At 41.3% G+C, this 14,845-nt stretch overlaps 1 protein-coding gene across 3 annotated transcripts; it reads left to right on the forward strand.

Annotated features, from left to right (window-relative positions):
* Window positions 1-7,384: 7,384 nt before the first annotated feature.
* On the forward strand, window positions 7,385-13,524 carry LOC144712077 (protein NPGR1-like). 3 transcript variants are annotated; one of them, XR_013583727.1, is made up of 8 exons: window positions 7,385-7,570; window positions 7,743-7,971; window positions 8,039-8,297; window positions 8,352-9,496; window positions 9,562-9,709; window positions 10,982-11,284; window positions 11,410-11,481; window positions 13,365-13,524. XR_013583727.1 is itself a non-coding variant. In XM_078586257.1 (7 exons), the coding sequence occupies exons 2-7, from the start codon at window positions 7,807-7,809 to the stop codon at window positions 11,415-11,417; spliced, it is 2,028 nt and encodes a 675-aa protein (XP_078442383.1). In that variant the 5' UTR covers window positions 7,385-7,570; window positions 7,743-7,806; the 3' UTR covers window positions 11,418-11,953. The 3 variants fall into 3 exon arrangements, 2 of the variants coding, with proteins under 2 accessions (XP_078442383.1, XP_078442382.1); XM_078586257.1 differs by lacking the exon at window positions 13,365-13,524 and having other exon boundaries at window positions 11,410-11,953; XM_078586256.1 differs by lacking the exons at window positions 11,410-11,481; window positions 13,365-13,524 and having other exon boundaries at window positions 10,982-11,397.
* The last annotated feature ends 1,321 nt before the right edge of the window (window positions 13,525-14,845 follow it).

Below are 14,845 nucleotides of genomic sequence, written 5' to 3' on the forward strand. Positions count from 1 at the left end.
ATTCGTGATTTAAGGATAGAAAAGATAAATCTTGAACTAGGGGGTTTGTCACGTAGAGGGATTGGTGGGAAGTTGGGATCAGTCAATAATTTAGTGGTTTTTTCATAGGCAACCATGTTCATCTTTTTATTTCTCACTCACTCCCGATCAGTTTCATTTCTTAATTTTGAATAAAGACATCTTACATTCTTAGATTAATCCCTTAATCTTAGCAATTTAATGACATTTAATCATTGGTTTTCTCTATTATTTGGGTTGATCTTGTTTTCACTTCACCCATAATCCTTTTCCCCTTGGAAATTCATAAAAATGACATTTAATCGGGAAAAGATCAATGGGCGACATTGAACTTCCCATGATTGAAATGTCTGATTTTTGGAGTGATTTGTGGATTAAGAATTTGATGAAAGGATTAAATTTAAACTTACAATCAAGTTACAAAAAAATTAATATATTTTGAAGTAGAATGTTTCATTTTACCCTCACTATATTATGTTATTTATAAGGGTGTCACGTGTGCAACACTTGATTTTCATGTGCAACCTCGACTTCTCTGAAAAATGAAGAGGGTCTGAGCAGTATAATTTAAGATGATACTGCAACAAAGGCTCTTCAATTAGCAACATACGGAAAATGAAAGACGATTTAATGCTTATGGATCACAATATATCTTTAATATCCGAAAAATACAAATTAGTAGTTCATTACGTTGTATCAATGTATGCACAGTGAGAATTAGACAACTCTGTAATTTCTATTTTATACATCGAAAGACATGATTTAAAATACGAGGATATGATAAAATTATGCCAAGTGCTTTTTGCAAGTATTATACCCCAATTTCGCAAAACAAAGAATAAAGTAGAGACACTTTTCTTTAATTTCATCTTCCCGATAGAGCATTTTTATTGAGATAGATCATTAAGTGTTTCTCTCATCATAAAAATGTACTATACACTGCGTTCCATAAGATCACTCTAGCTTTTAGAGACAATAAGAAAAATATCTTCAAGAAGTGGTAGAGTGCAATTTCAAACTAAGAAAATAACGTCAGGTCTTTGAAAAAAAACGAAACGCTCGTCTATTTCATGCGTTTTGGTCCATTAATGATGATATCATGAATATAAATAACTAGTTTAATAAGTTCGCCAAATGGCCCTGTCTTAGGCCATGATTTATTTAATAACGTGCTATAATATTTTGTAGATTCCTTATTTATATATAAGTATTTTGGACATTCTATGCATCATTTTAAGATGTTATGTTATTAAAATAATGAAAACATACAAGGGACTATTTTTTTGCAATGAGGCCCCAAAAGCCAATGCAGCTGCACCCTAATAGAAATACAGGGACCATCAATGAGTAAGGGGGACATAGATACGCCATCAGATTGTCTCTTGGAGGATCTTTAATTATTTGTTACTATTATTAAACAACTCTTATTGTTATGTCTAGATTTTAAGATCATGTTATTGTGTTCAGTTCCACGTTTGGTGTAAAAATGAAAATCAAATCTAAAAAATGTTTGAATATATAAATACTAATTTCCTAAACATTACTTAATAAAAAATTCAAAGCTAAAAATGAAACTAAAATAAATGTATACTGATATAAACTTTCAATTATTATTCATGTCGTTACAATAAAATAAAATAAAAAAGAACTTGGAAAATAAAACTCGTAACATAGACATAAAACACATCTTTTAAATTTATTTTGATTACTTTATTATGATTAATCCATTTGTGTTACGTTCCAAAACATGCATTTCTCACTGCCTCTATCATAGATACATTTTTATTTTGTCATAGTGAAATCACCGAGGGTTTCTTTCCATATTGTTTATTTCTTGCTACCTCACTGAGAAACAATATGATGTATTCAATAAATGAAAATTATATGGGCCATAAAAAGTTAATAAATCGAATTAAGTAGTGAATTAACTAGAATATAAACTTTATTATCTTTTTATTCACAGTGACTTCTAAATATATTACGCCAAATTTATTATGTGATATCACAAAGGTTTTCTTTCCGCATTGATTATTTCTTACGATCTATCTGAGAAAAACTACGATGCATTATTTTAATACATCATAGTGTTCGTGACACTACGTGCAACCACCCAACACCCATGATCTATCCCTAAGATTAAATTAAATTTGAACCATCCCTATTATTTATTAGTTATTAACATACGTAAAATCTAAACTTATCATGGCAACTTTATTATTAGGAATCACAACGGGATACTTTCAAAGTTATATATTTCTACCGCTCCTACAAAAAAAAATGATAAGATTAGGACATCTTTTTCAAAATTTCTTCACGTGACACAACGAATAGTTTCCAGGCATTTACCAGAACTTAATCACTTCTCCATTTTTCTGGTGGGTTTCTCCGTTTCACACGATATTCATTAAATATTATAATGAGTTTATTCTGGAAATGGAAAACTACAATGCCCCATCTAACGTCTTTAATAAATGCCCAATATATATAAAGTTTCTATCTCTTTCCATAGACGGAATGTTTTTGTCTCTGTTGGCCGGAGAGTGCTCTTGGGGCGGTTTATTTCATTCACCAACAAGTGTACTTCTCCATTAAGAACCAACTACAGAACAAACCCACACAGAACCACTTATCTTTCAGTCATTATTACACATTACGTGATCGTTTTACTTCGTTTTTCTATTGTGGGTTACAGTGTGTTACAGTGCTTCTTATGTTACATTAATGAGTCAGTTTTGGGAGTAGAGAAACATTTTATAAAGCCCCGGCGTTTCAGCTGCCTTAAAGTAGTAGTTTCAAGTGTTTAACAGAAGCATCCAAGGGCCGTCATAGGCTTATAAAATGTTAGAAAGCTTACAAAGAATACCCATGATGATAAAAGCTTTTGAGTTCTTAGGACATGTCTTCATTTGGAGTCTTTTGGAGTTTGTTGAAGGACAAGATTCATTCCTTGATTTAGGTGAGAGCTCTTCGTTCTACATGTTTTCATAGTAAAACATGAAGGATATTGTGCCTATTATGCTGTCTCTGTTTGCTCTCTTCTCTATTTTGAAAGTACAATCTTCTGTTTTCATTCTAACACAGAGCTGGAGGTTTCCTTTCCCACAAACACAGAAGAAGAGTCATTCAACATGAGATTATCTAACAGACAAAATATTTCATAAAATCAACATTCTCCAAATCCACAAAGATATAACCATAAATTTATGCTCCAAGAGTCTATCAATGGGTATAATTTTCGGGTCAAAACTTCTCAAAATAATAGAGATATTTTCGAAGGATCTTAGACTCTCACTTGTTTCTTTCAGGACAAAAGAGATAAACAACTGAGGAGATTAGGATGATGGCCCATGCATGGAGGATTATGTTCATTATGGTTCTTCTTATAGCTGCAGAGGCCATGCCATGGAGAATAAGTGCTTCACAAGATGTAGCCATGTCTGAAGTTAAGTGGCCACAGTGGTTTTGGTGCTTCCCAGACTGTGTTGTTGGCTACACTTGCTTCTTCCATGTATACAAGTTCTGCTTCTTTGTTGATCGCTGGAAGAAACTTATATTCTGTGTTTCCATGGCCATAACTTGGTGTGATTCAAGAACTTACCATCAAAACCCAGGTATATGTGCTCATTTGCAAGGGATGTGCTCCTCTGTATGTTCTCTTATCCCTCTCTCCAAGTCAAATATTTATTTCAAATTTTTAGTTTTTACCTAAGTTGCTCAAAATTCTTTTGTTTGACAGGCCCATGAAAGGGAGCTTCAGGGCATGCTCACTCCTTGATATACTTTTCCTCAGAATAATGCACTGATATTGTCACATTTGATGAAAACTAATTTCACTTATTTTGGCCATATTACATGTGGAGTCAGATAGAACTTTTACAAAGCTTTATTTTCTTTGGTTGCAATTAAGGGTTGACAAAATAGGGGCATCTTAGTAATTTAACCAGATTAAGCACCATCCTGTGTGCTTAGGGTATTGTGATAAACTGGATATTCAAGACTCTACCTTACACTGCGACAAATCATAGGAGAAAAAATATGGCGGGGAATGCAGATATAAAGATGAACAGATATGTTTGTCAGTTGCTCGGAACATAGGTAATTAAATACAAGATACGGTAGTAAATTTATAAATTCATTTCACAGAAGGATGGATACAAAGACAAGTGTTGGATATAAAAATGGGTATCGGATGTATACGGGTTGATATGTACTGGACGAATAGATTGACAGATCCAGCAGTCTGAGAGAGAGAGAGAGAGAGAGAGAGAGAGAGAGAGAGAGAGAGAGAGAGAGAGAGAGAGAGAGAGAGAGAGAGAGAGAGAGAGAGAGAGAGAGAGAGGGAGCCGGAGAGGGAAAGAGATAGAGAGACAAGAGAGGTGGACGGAGAGAGAGACTGAGAGAGCGATAGAGATAGAGAGAGAGAGCAAGAGTGGGAGAGGAGAGAAAGAGAGATAGCAGGAATGGGAGGGAATGGAAGGGGCCGAGAGAAAAAGGGTGACGGAGAGGGAGAGCGATAGAGAGAGAGAAAGGGAGACCGAGAGGGGAGGAGAGAGAAAGGGAGGGGGGGGGCGAGAGAGGGAGACGGAGGGAAGGAGACAGAGAAAGAGGGAGAGGCAGAGAGAGAGAGAAAGGGAGAGGGAGGGACGAAGGGAGAGAAAGAGGGAGAGGTAGAGAGAGAGAAAGGGAGAGGGAGGGCGAGAGAGGCAGAGAGAGAGAGAAAGGGAGAGGGAGCGCGAGAGAGGGAGAGAGAGGAGATAGGGAGAGAGAGAGAAAGGGAGAGGGAGGGAAGGAGAGAGAGAAAGAGGGAGAGGCAGAGAGTGTTTGATCTTCTAGAGTCACCGTATCCAAGGCCGTAGAGGAGGAAAGAAGAAGAAAGAAGTGTTAAGTTTTCTTGGCCGTTGCACAAGAAAAGGGAAAGAACAAAGAGTAGAGAAAGAAGAGAAAAGAGGAGAGAAAGAATAAAGACTTGAACACGAGTAGTGTAATGATCGTTGTATTTCCCGCACTTTTGTTCTTACAATTTGTGTGTATTTATATAGTAAATATATCTAAAAATAGTTGACGGTTCCAACGGCTATATCCGTTGGAACTTCTCCAACGTAATTTGAATATACGTGTTATCCTGTCCGTTATAACGTCAGGGTTGCACCGATCATGACCGTTGTTCGGTGCAATGATCTCGTTAAGTATTGAGATCCAATCCTAGCCATTATAACGATTCTACATTTGATCCTATCCGTCTATATTTGAACCTATTCTATCTTTGATCCTGGACTATGTTTGAACCTATATTTGTCCTATCTTCTATCCTCTATCGAGTATATCGTAAGTAATTGATTTTACTAACTAATCTGTATTAGATCCTATCATGCTGAGGCGATTCCATAGCTCGGTGTGGCTAGTTGCGGAGCGAGTAAAACTCCTCCTCTTCACAAGAAGAAGTAGAGAAGAAGAAAAGACTCAGAGGTAAGATCAAGATCGCTGTATTAATCCGCAAGCTTTTCCATTAACATTGGTTGTATATTTATATGTAAATATAAGTAGTTATCGTATCCATATCCGTTGTAACAGTTTACAACTGATATAAGTTTTCAAATATTTGTTTTAATCTTGACTGTTATTACAGATTTGGAGCACCGATCACAGCCGTTGATCGGTGCATTATACCCGACTTTATAACAACTAATCGTGTCCGCTGTAACTGATTGGGTGCACCGATCACTGCCGTTGATCGGTGCTATGAACCCACAGTGTATAACGGATATCTCAGAATGTATCTGGACCGTTATTACTCCTTAGTGTTTTAATCCTAGCCGTCTACTGTTTAATCCTAGCCATCTACTGTTTGATCGTAGCTATATTGAATCCTAATCTATGTTTAATCCTATATTGAATCCTATTATCTAAGCTCTAACGAGTATATATCATATATTTGATTTTACTAACTAATCTTATTAGTTCCTATCAGAGGAATCGTCGGCTGTCTGAGAAGACAGTGGCTCGAGTCGTCTGCTGGTGGAGTGGAGCATCATCTGCTTGATGATATGAAGCAATGGCGGAGTGAGTCGCCTCCCGAGCTGTCTTCACAGCTTCTGCTCGGCGAGTAAAACTCCTCAATAGAGAGGAGATAGGGAGAGAGAGAGAAAGGGAGAGGGAGGGAAGGGGAGAGAGAAAGAGGGAGAGGCAGAGAGGAGAGAGGGAGAGAGAGAAAAAGGGAGAGGGAGGGAAGGAGAGAGAGAAAGAGGGAGAGAGAGAAAAAGGGAGAGGGAGGGAAGGAGAGAGAGAAAGAGGGAGAGGCAGAGAGGAGAGAGGGAGAGAGAGAAAAAGGGAGAGGGAGGTAAGGAGAGAGAGAAAGAGGGAGAGGCAGAGAGGAGAGAGGGAGAGAGAGAAAAAGGGAGAGGGAGGGAAGGAGAGAGAGAAAGAGGGAGAGGCAGAGAGGAGAGAGGGAGAGAGAGAGAGAGAGAGGGAGAGAGAGAGAGAGAGAGAGAGAGAGAGAGAGAGAGAGAGAGAGAGACAGAGAGAGAGAGAGAGAGAGACAGAGAGAGAGAGAGAGAGAGAGAGAGAGAGAGAGAGAGAGAGAGAGAGAGAGAGAGAGAGAGAGAGAGAGAGAGAGAGAGAGAGAGAGAGAGAGAGAGAGAGAGAGAGAGAGAGAGAGAGAGAGAGAGAGAGAGAGGGAGGAGGGAGAGTGGGAGGGAGAGAGAGAGGAGAGGGAGTGGGGGAGAGGGAGGAGAGATAGAGAGAGAGAGAGAGAGAGAGAGAGAGAGAGAGAGAGAGAGAGAGAGAGAGAGAGAGAGAGAGAGAGAGAGAGAGAGAGAGAGAGAGAGAGAGAGAGAGAGAGAGAGAGAGAGAGAGAGAGAGAGAGAGAGAGAGAGAGAGAGAGAGAGAGAGAGAGAGAGAGAGAGAGAGAGAGAGAGAGAGAGAGAGAGAGAGAGAGAGAGAGAGAGAGAGAGAGAGAGAACGTAGAGGAATATTGGTTTATTTGTTTCCATCGAACGAAGATTTGGGGTAAAAGAGGAAGACAACAAAAGGGGAACTAAAGGGGGTTAAAAGTTATTTTTACTTAAGGAATGGGTCAAAGACAAAAAACAACAGCCCATGCGCCTCGGTCATTGTGACAAGACAGAGAGTCAACAAGCAAACTGGCAGACCGTACGGAAGGGTAACCTTTGATATCTTATCATACCGACTCCTATCATAAATACCCCTATAAACTATTCACCGCGGCTGTTTTAACCTAAATTATAAAAGAAAAGGTGCTCTTTAAAACATTATTTGAAACCGTCCGCCTATTTTTACAAATATGTACGTAGAATCAACCGCCTATAAAAATCCGGCAGCTCGCATCCCGATAACGGATAGAGGAAAGCAGCAGGATTCTCTTGGCGCTAGCTCCAAGAAGCTACGGCGATGATAAAGCTCGGAAATCGCAATCATGGCAGCTTCGATTTCAAATTCGTGGACGGCAGCGCGAGTCGGCACTGTTGCTGATCTTGACGAGTCTCGCCGAATCGTCGCCCTCCGACGAAGAATCCGCTCTTCCGTCGCCAAAATCGTATGTTCTATCCGATATTTTTTTCCGTGTGGATGATTTCGTCGATCGATGAATGCCTCTTCTTCTCCTTCGCATTTGCCTCCATTATTCTTTTGATTTTGCTTCGGATCTGGATTTCGATCGGTTGATTCACCGATTTTGAAGGCGATTCGGTTCTCTCGATGAACTTCAGATCTGGATCAGAGGCCTAGAGCGGCGCGATAGATCTTGCTGTTCCGCTCTCGATCTTCGCCGTCATGCTCTGCGCATGCTCCGGCGATCAGGTTCGATTCGACGACGCGCCGCCGCCGGCGTCCATCTCCGGCAGCGGCGATTTCTCTTTCTGCGGGCTCGCCGACCGGGACCGAAAGGTCGATGACGTGGAGTCAACGCTCAAGGAGACCGTCTCCTTAACTTACGAGGTCAACCTTCTCACTCCCTCCGTGATTTTGACTTCGGTCAACGAGTTGACTCTTTCTTCCCCGGCAGGAAGCCCGAGCTCTGCTGGGCCGGCTCGAGTTCCAGAACGGCAACTTCTCCGCGGCCCTGCACGTCCTCCGCGGGATCGACGTGGCAGCGCTGAAGTCAGACCTGGTCAACGCCCTCGCCGAGTGGGCCCGACCTAGCCGCCCCCCGCCCAAAACAGACACCCCGCGCCGCGCCGCCATCTCCCCCCGCGCCGCCGCCCTCCTCCTCGAAGCCATCCTCCTAAAGTCAAAGGCCTTGGCGGGACTCGGTCTGGTCAAAGGTGAGACCACCGCTGACCGTTGACTTTTGGCGTTGACTGACTCAACCTTGGCAGAGGCGGCGGAGGAATGCGGCGTGGTCATGGATATCGCGGAGGCGGCGTTCCCGCGGGGAATGGCGGCGGCGGGAGAGCGGGGGCGGCTGCGGGAGCTGGTCAACGAGGCGGTAACGCTGGGCTGTGAGATGAACAAGAGAGTTGACTTCGAGGCCGTTGACTTTCACCGGCGGGTCCTGGCCCTGCCATGGAATCTTCCTCCCCAGAAGCTGGCCGACGTTCAGAAGAGCCTCGCCGCGCTTCTCCTGCACGGCGGCGCCGACCCGGCCGAGTTGGAGGAATCTCTGGTTCTCCTCGCCGCCGTGGTGGCGAAAATGGCGGCGGCGGAGATTCCGTTTGACCGGGAGGCCGTTGACCAGCTCGCCTTCGCGCTGTCCGTCTCCGGGGAGTGGGAGAATCTTTCCAGAATCTTCGAGCTGGCGCCGCCGGGAATCTACGACCGGCGGGAGAGGTGGTACCTTCTGGCTCTCTGCGCCGCCGCCGCCGGGGAGGACGCGGCGGCGCTGAACCTGCTGAGAAAGGCGGCGGAGCGGCGCCCCCATCCGACGGCCCTCATGCTGGCGGCGGAGATCTGCGGCCGGAGAAAAGAGCTCGTGAGAGAGGGGGTGGCCTTCTCTCGCTCGGCGGCGGAGAGCGCCGTGGGGCGGCGCCGCCACCGCGCCGCCGCCGCCAACCGCCTCTTGGGCCTTTGCTGCGGTGGCGCCGCCAGAGCCTCCACGTCGGACTCCGACAGAACGGGCTTCTACGCGCTGTCAAGGAAAGCTCTCGCGGACGCGATGGCCGCCGACGGAGACGACCCGGCGGTGAATTTAACCTTCGCTTTGGAGTCCGCCGCCAGGAGGGATTCAGCGGCGGCGCGGACAGCCGCCGCGAAGTACGTTGACTTGGTCGCCGGAAGCTCGGTCAAAGGTTGGGAGGTCCTCGTACACGCGGCAGCATCCGAGGAGGACTTGAAGAAGGCCGAGGATATCGTTGACTTTGCCTTGGAGGAGACCGAGCCAGAGGACCAGCTGGTGCTCCTTCGCATGAAAGGTGCCCTCCAAAGCCTCCAAGGAAACTCCAAACAGGCCGTCAACACGTACAGGATGCTGTTGACCTTGGTCAGCGCTAAGAGTCAACTTCTGGTGTCATATCGCCGTCTCAAGGTCAACTCACTAGCAAATCCGAAGAACCCAGCGAGTTCAAAGTCTCATTTTTCCTGGTCTTGCAGGCGGGTGACGTGGCGGGCTTTGAGATGGACACCTGGCTTGACCTGACCGCTGTCTATAGGGACCTCGGGTCATGGTCCGACTCGGAGGTCTGCCTGACCAAAGCGATGTCAATATCGGGCTTCTCTCCCCGGGCCTGGTACGAAAGAGGTGGGCTTTTCTTTCTCTCTCAACTTTGAAAGAACCCATCTTTAAAAATTGCTCCCGATGATAAATCACTGCACCTTCTGACCTTTTTTCGTTCTCCTAGAGCTGAAAGATCATATCTTTACAGATTACAACATTGATTTTGGTCTGGTTTCATTGTGATTTTTCCGAAGATGTATGGGTTTCTCACTTGTAAGCTAAAATGTAGCATCTTTCGAGGTCACATATGATGATTATCTTATGGGTTAAATTCCAATTAAATTCCAAGTAGACGATGATTATTTTCCGTCCTTATTGTTTATCAGGTTGAATATTTAAGACAATGTGGGGTTTTCTTTCTTCTTATGCTCAGAAATCCCATATTTAGAAATTGCAGATGATGATAATCAGCCAGGTTTTATGCTCCTGAGGGTCAACATAAAACTTACACGCTTCTGTTTATTTCTCTTTATGCTGAAAGATCCCATCTTGGTAATTAGTAGATGATGACCTCGATCTGGGTTTAGTGCTAATTTGGGTAAATAGTTAAGAAGTCGTGTTTAGTAGATGATAACCGAGACTGTGATCCCATCTTTCTCTTTATGCCCAATATCTCATCTTTGGAAATTACATGTGATGACGACAACGATGATGATGATGACAATGAGGATGAGGATGATGATGATGGTGATGATGATGATGATAGCGATGCTGATGACAATGAGGATGATGATGATGATGATGATGCTGATGAACATGAGGATGATGATGATGATTATGATGATGATGATGATGATGATGATGATGATGATGATGATGATGATGATGAACATGAGGAGGATGATGATGATGATGATGATGATGACGATAACGATGCTGATGACAATGAGGATGATGATGATGATGATGGTGATGACAATGAGGATGATGATGATGATGATGATGATGACGATAACGATGCTGATGACAATGAGGATGATGATGATGACAATGAGGATGATGATGATGACAATGAGGATGATGATGATGATGATGATGATGATAATGATGATGACAATGATGATGATGATGATGATGATGATGATGATGATGATGATGATGATGATGATGATGATGACGACGATAACGATGCTGATGACAATGAGGATGATGATGATGATGATGATGACAATGAGGAGGATGATGATGATGATGATAATGATGATGACAATGAGGATGATGATGACGACGAAGATGATGTTGATGGTGATGATGACGATGATGATTTGGCTTTAATGCAAGGTTAAATTATTTCAGGGAGGCTACTTCAAGCCAGGGGACAAATGGGAGATGCAATGGGAGCATTTTTTGCAGCCAGCTCGCTTGACCCGGATGGGGCGTCGGCAAGCATGGCGGCTTTGGCCGCGCCGCTCGCCAGGCTTGGCCAGAGGGGCCGGCCCACTGCTAGAAGCTTGCTGACGAATGCACTGAGACTAGATCCCATGAGCCACGTAGCATGGCTGGGTCTTGGCCACGTGTACAAGAAGGAAGGCTCTTTGGCCCTGGCCGCAGACTGCTTTCAAGCCGCTGTTGAGATTTTCCTTTGCTCTCCTCTTGAAGGTTTTCTCTCATCTAATAACTAACTGGGTGCATATGGGCATCTAGATTTGTTTTATTTTTTCTCACCCCATGTGTACACATCAGAATATAAATAACAATGACCCCTTTTATCTTCTTTTTTGTAGTGCACTAGTGGCAGAGAGTCTTCAAATATGTGGAAGAACTAAGACAGTTAAAAATTCAATAAAAATAGCAAGGTGAGTTGGCCAGTTTTCATAGGGAAGCATAGTCTTCAGAAACATGTAGAAGGAGTACAGAAAAATAACTAGTATATTGGGCATAGTGTTTGCCCATATTCAGATATCCCGATGAAATTGAGATGACTTCAGGATATTGGATAGATATTGAATATTTGCCCGATATCGGATATTGGGATATATTCTAATGATATCAGATTGATATCTGGATATTAGAATCTGACAAGGGGATGTTGATTTATTTTTATAAAGAGACATTATCCCATAGGGGAGAAAAAATATAACATTTGTATTAATATCATTTGATAGGCTTCAGCGAAAATCAGTAATGCCCCTTATCACACATGTACACGAAGGTTGACTAGTCAACTTCAAACATTTTACTCCCACAAGATACCATGGTTTAGTCTGGGCTAGAGTCCTATGTTGATTTTGAACCTTATTGCTTCATTTCGGTCCATTGATTTTAACATGTTCGACTTTGTTGAATATCTAATAACTTAATGAACAATGATAAGTTTCATTTTGGTTCAGTAACCCAATAACATAGTTATATATCAATTCATACATCTGATATCGAAAACTAATTACCAGTGCTGATATCAGATATCGTCATCCAACCCCTAAGACAATGGTGGATGTTGCTATCGAGATGGATAACAACATCAGATATTGGTAATGTTTTAATTGATATCCAATATCTTCATTAAACACCTCGATATCACTAAAGCTGGATATTGGATTTTCCCATTTCTGACATCCATTACATCATCTGTCTTGATATTGTAATGTGATATGGGGATCTAGAAAGGCAAACAATGATTTGGAGCAGGAATTAGAACTGACCATCGCTTGCACTTGCGGCTGCAATCCCACAGTAACAATCAATAGAGAGAGAGAGAGAGAGAGAGAGAGAGAGAGAGAGAGAGAGAGAGAGAGAGAGAGAGAGAGAGAGAGAGAGAGAGAGAGAGAGAGAGAGAGAGAGAGAGAGAGAGAGAGAGAGAGAGAGAGAGAGAGAGAGAGAGAGAGAGAGAGAGAGAGAGAGAGAGAGAAAGAGAGAGAGAGAGAGAGAGAGAGAGAGAGAGAGAGAGAGAGAGAGAGAGAGAGAGAGAGAGAGAGAGAGAGAGAGAGAGAGAGAGAGAGAGAGAGAGAGAGAGAGAGAGAAAGAGAGCATGAGAGAGAGAGAGAGAGAGAGAGAGAGAGAGAGAGAGAGAGAGATAGAGAGAATGAGAGAGAGAGAGAGCCAGAGGGATAGAGAGAGAGAGAGCCAGAGGGAGAGAGAGAGAGCACGAGAGAGAGAGACAGAGAGAGAGAGAGAGAGAGAGAGAGGGAGCGCGAGGGAGAGAGAGAGAGAGAGAGAGAGAGAGAGAGAGAGAGAGAGAGAGAGAGAGAGAGAGAGAGAGAGAGAGAGAGAGAGAGAGAGAGAGAGAGAGAGAGAGAGAGAGAGAGAGAGAGAGAGAGAGAGAGAGAGAGAGAGAGAGAGAGACAGAGAGAGAGAGAATTAGAGAGTAGAGCATGAGAGAGAAAGAGAGATGGAGAGAAATCTCACGAGAGAGAGAGAGGGAGAGATAGAATAATGCAGGACAGCAGGGAAAACAGGGTCTAAGTAACCTAAATTTGGGAATATAATGATGCAAGAAAACTCACACAACCTATTCAAGCTGTTCAATCCACAAGCGGGCATGCATTTAATTATCTAGAAGGATAGGGATCTATTTATAGATCCAAAGGGTGCATTTGATGCCTTTTTTTGGTATCCAATGGCCTTCGACGGGAATGATATCTTTTTAGTGCGCATGTATACGTGTCAAAATGATAATTAAAGGTGAGAAAAAGTTCACAATAGTTACACCATTATTCTTTAACATTCTCTTTTTTTGCAGGTACAAGTAATGCTCTGTGACTAGGATGCTGTTTAAAGGCCACAAATCAATGCAGTTATTGGAAATTTTCACGGAACGGAAATTAAGAAAAAATGTGTTTTAAATCCTTTGAAAAATCAAAAAAGTTTATTGTAACTTGAAATATTGATTTGTTAATGAATCTGATGTTCTAAAATGCTAAACAAGAAAAAAACATTGTATAAGTCAAATTTTAGATTTAATTCTTTTAAGCTTTTATATAATGCATGTACGATTTTAAATCAAATATTGTTTTGCAGTTTAGAGGCTCAGTAGGACAATCATTTCAACTTCATCACTTACTATAGAGGCGTAGTACAGCTCAGATAATATCGTAGATGATTCATTTAAGTATTTGTTGTAATCTATTTAAAATGAGTTCGTTGTTGCCACTTGAATGGACAAATCAGACATTACTAGTTTTGGACTCATTGATTTCTATGACACCTTTATCATAGTCTTTTGTCAGAAAGTGAATGTTTTACGTTTGGTTCCTTTTTTTATATTTTCAATATAATTTTTATACAAAATGTACCTTGAAAAATATTTACGCCTATAAACACTTGGAAAAATAATTTGATACAACAAAGGCTTTACCAAATTTGAAATAATCATTTATTTTCTTAGTGATTTGAGTTATATATCATGCAATCATACATTCCATGCTCCCTTAAAATTATATTTATAAAATGCATATTGATTATTATACAGGTGGAGTGCTTATAACAGAGTCCAAGGATATGTGCAATGGTAACTGAGTTATGATCATTTCATAGAGAGAGAAATGGACAATATTCATATTCATATTCATGAGATACTGAATATTCATATCCTGAATATTCATATTCCTGGGATATTCAATAAACACATCAAAATATCCATATAAAATAACAATATGTACTCCCCCTCAAATGATAAAGATGGTTGATCCCAAAACCATTCATTAGGATAGATGATAAAAAATCTGGGTGTGTAGTATTTTTGTTGTTATAAATTTTAAATTCACTGATGATGTCAAATGATGAGTTAAATCATGCTAAGGGGATCAGCACCATGATATAAATTTTACTTTAAAGAGAAGAAGAAGATGGATTACAATAGTAGTATGAAATATAATTATTATATAATAAGATAATAATATAGAATGATTAAGAGGGTGATAATAAAAATAATAAGGATAATATAAATAATATTAGGTCATACTTTATGAGATGAAGTAATATGGGATAATATTAAAAAAGGAATGAGAATATTATCATTCCTTTTTCAATATTTTTGGAAAGGGAAATATTTTGTATTTTGTATAATTGAGATAGGGGTTGGTGTGAAGATAATAAATATTTTTATTATTTTCAGAAAGATAAAGATGTGTACAGATATTAGTAGGGATTTCTTTAGTTTTTAAAAGATATAATAATAAATAAATATATAGAAAATAAAAAATGTGAGAACAATAAAAAAGA

The sequence above is a fragment of the Wolffia australiana genome, chromosome 14 (genome assembly GCF_029677425.1).
Source record: "Wolffia australiana isolate 7733 chromosome 14, ASM2967742v1".
NCBI classification, from domain to species: Eukaryota; Viridiplantae; Streptophyta; class Magnoliopsida; order Alismatales; family Araceae; genus Wolffia; species Wolffia australiana.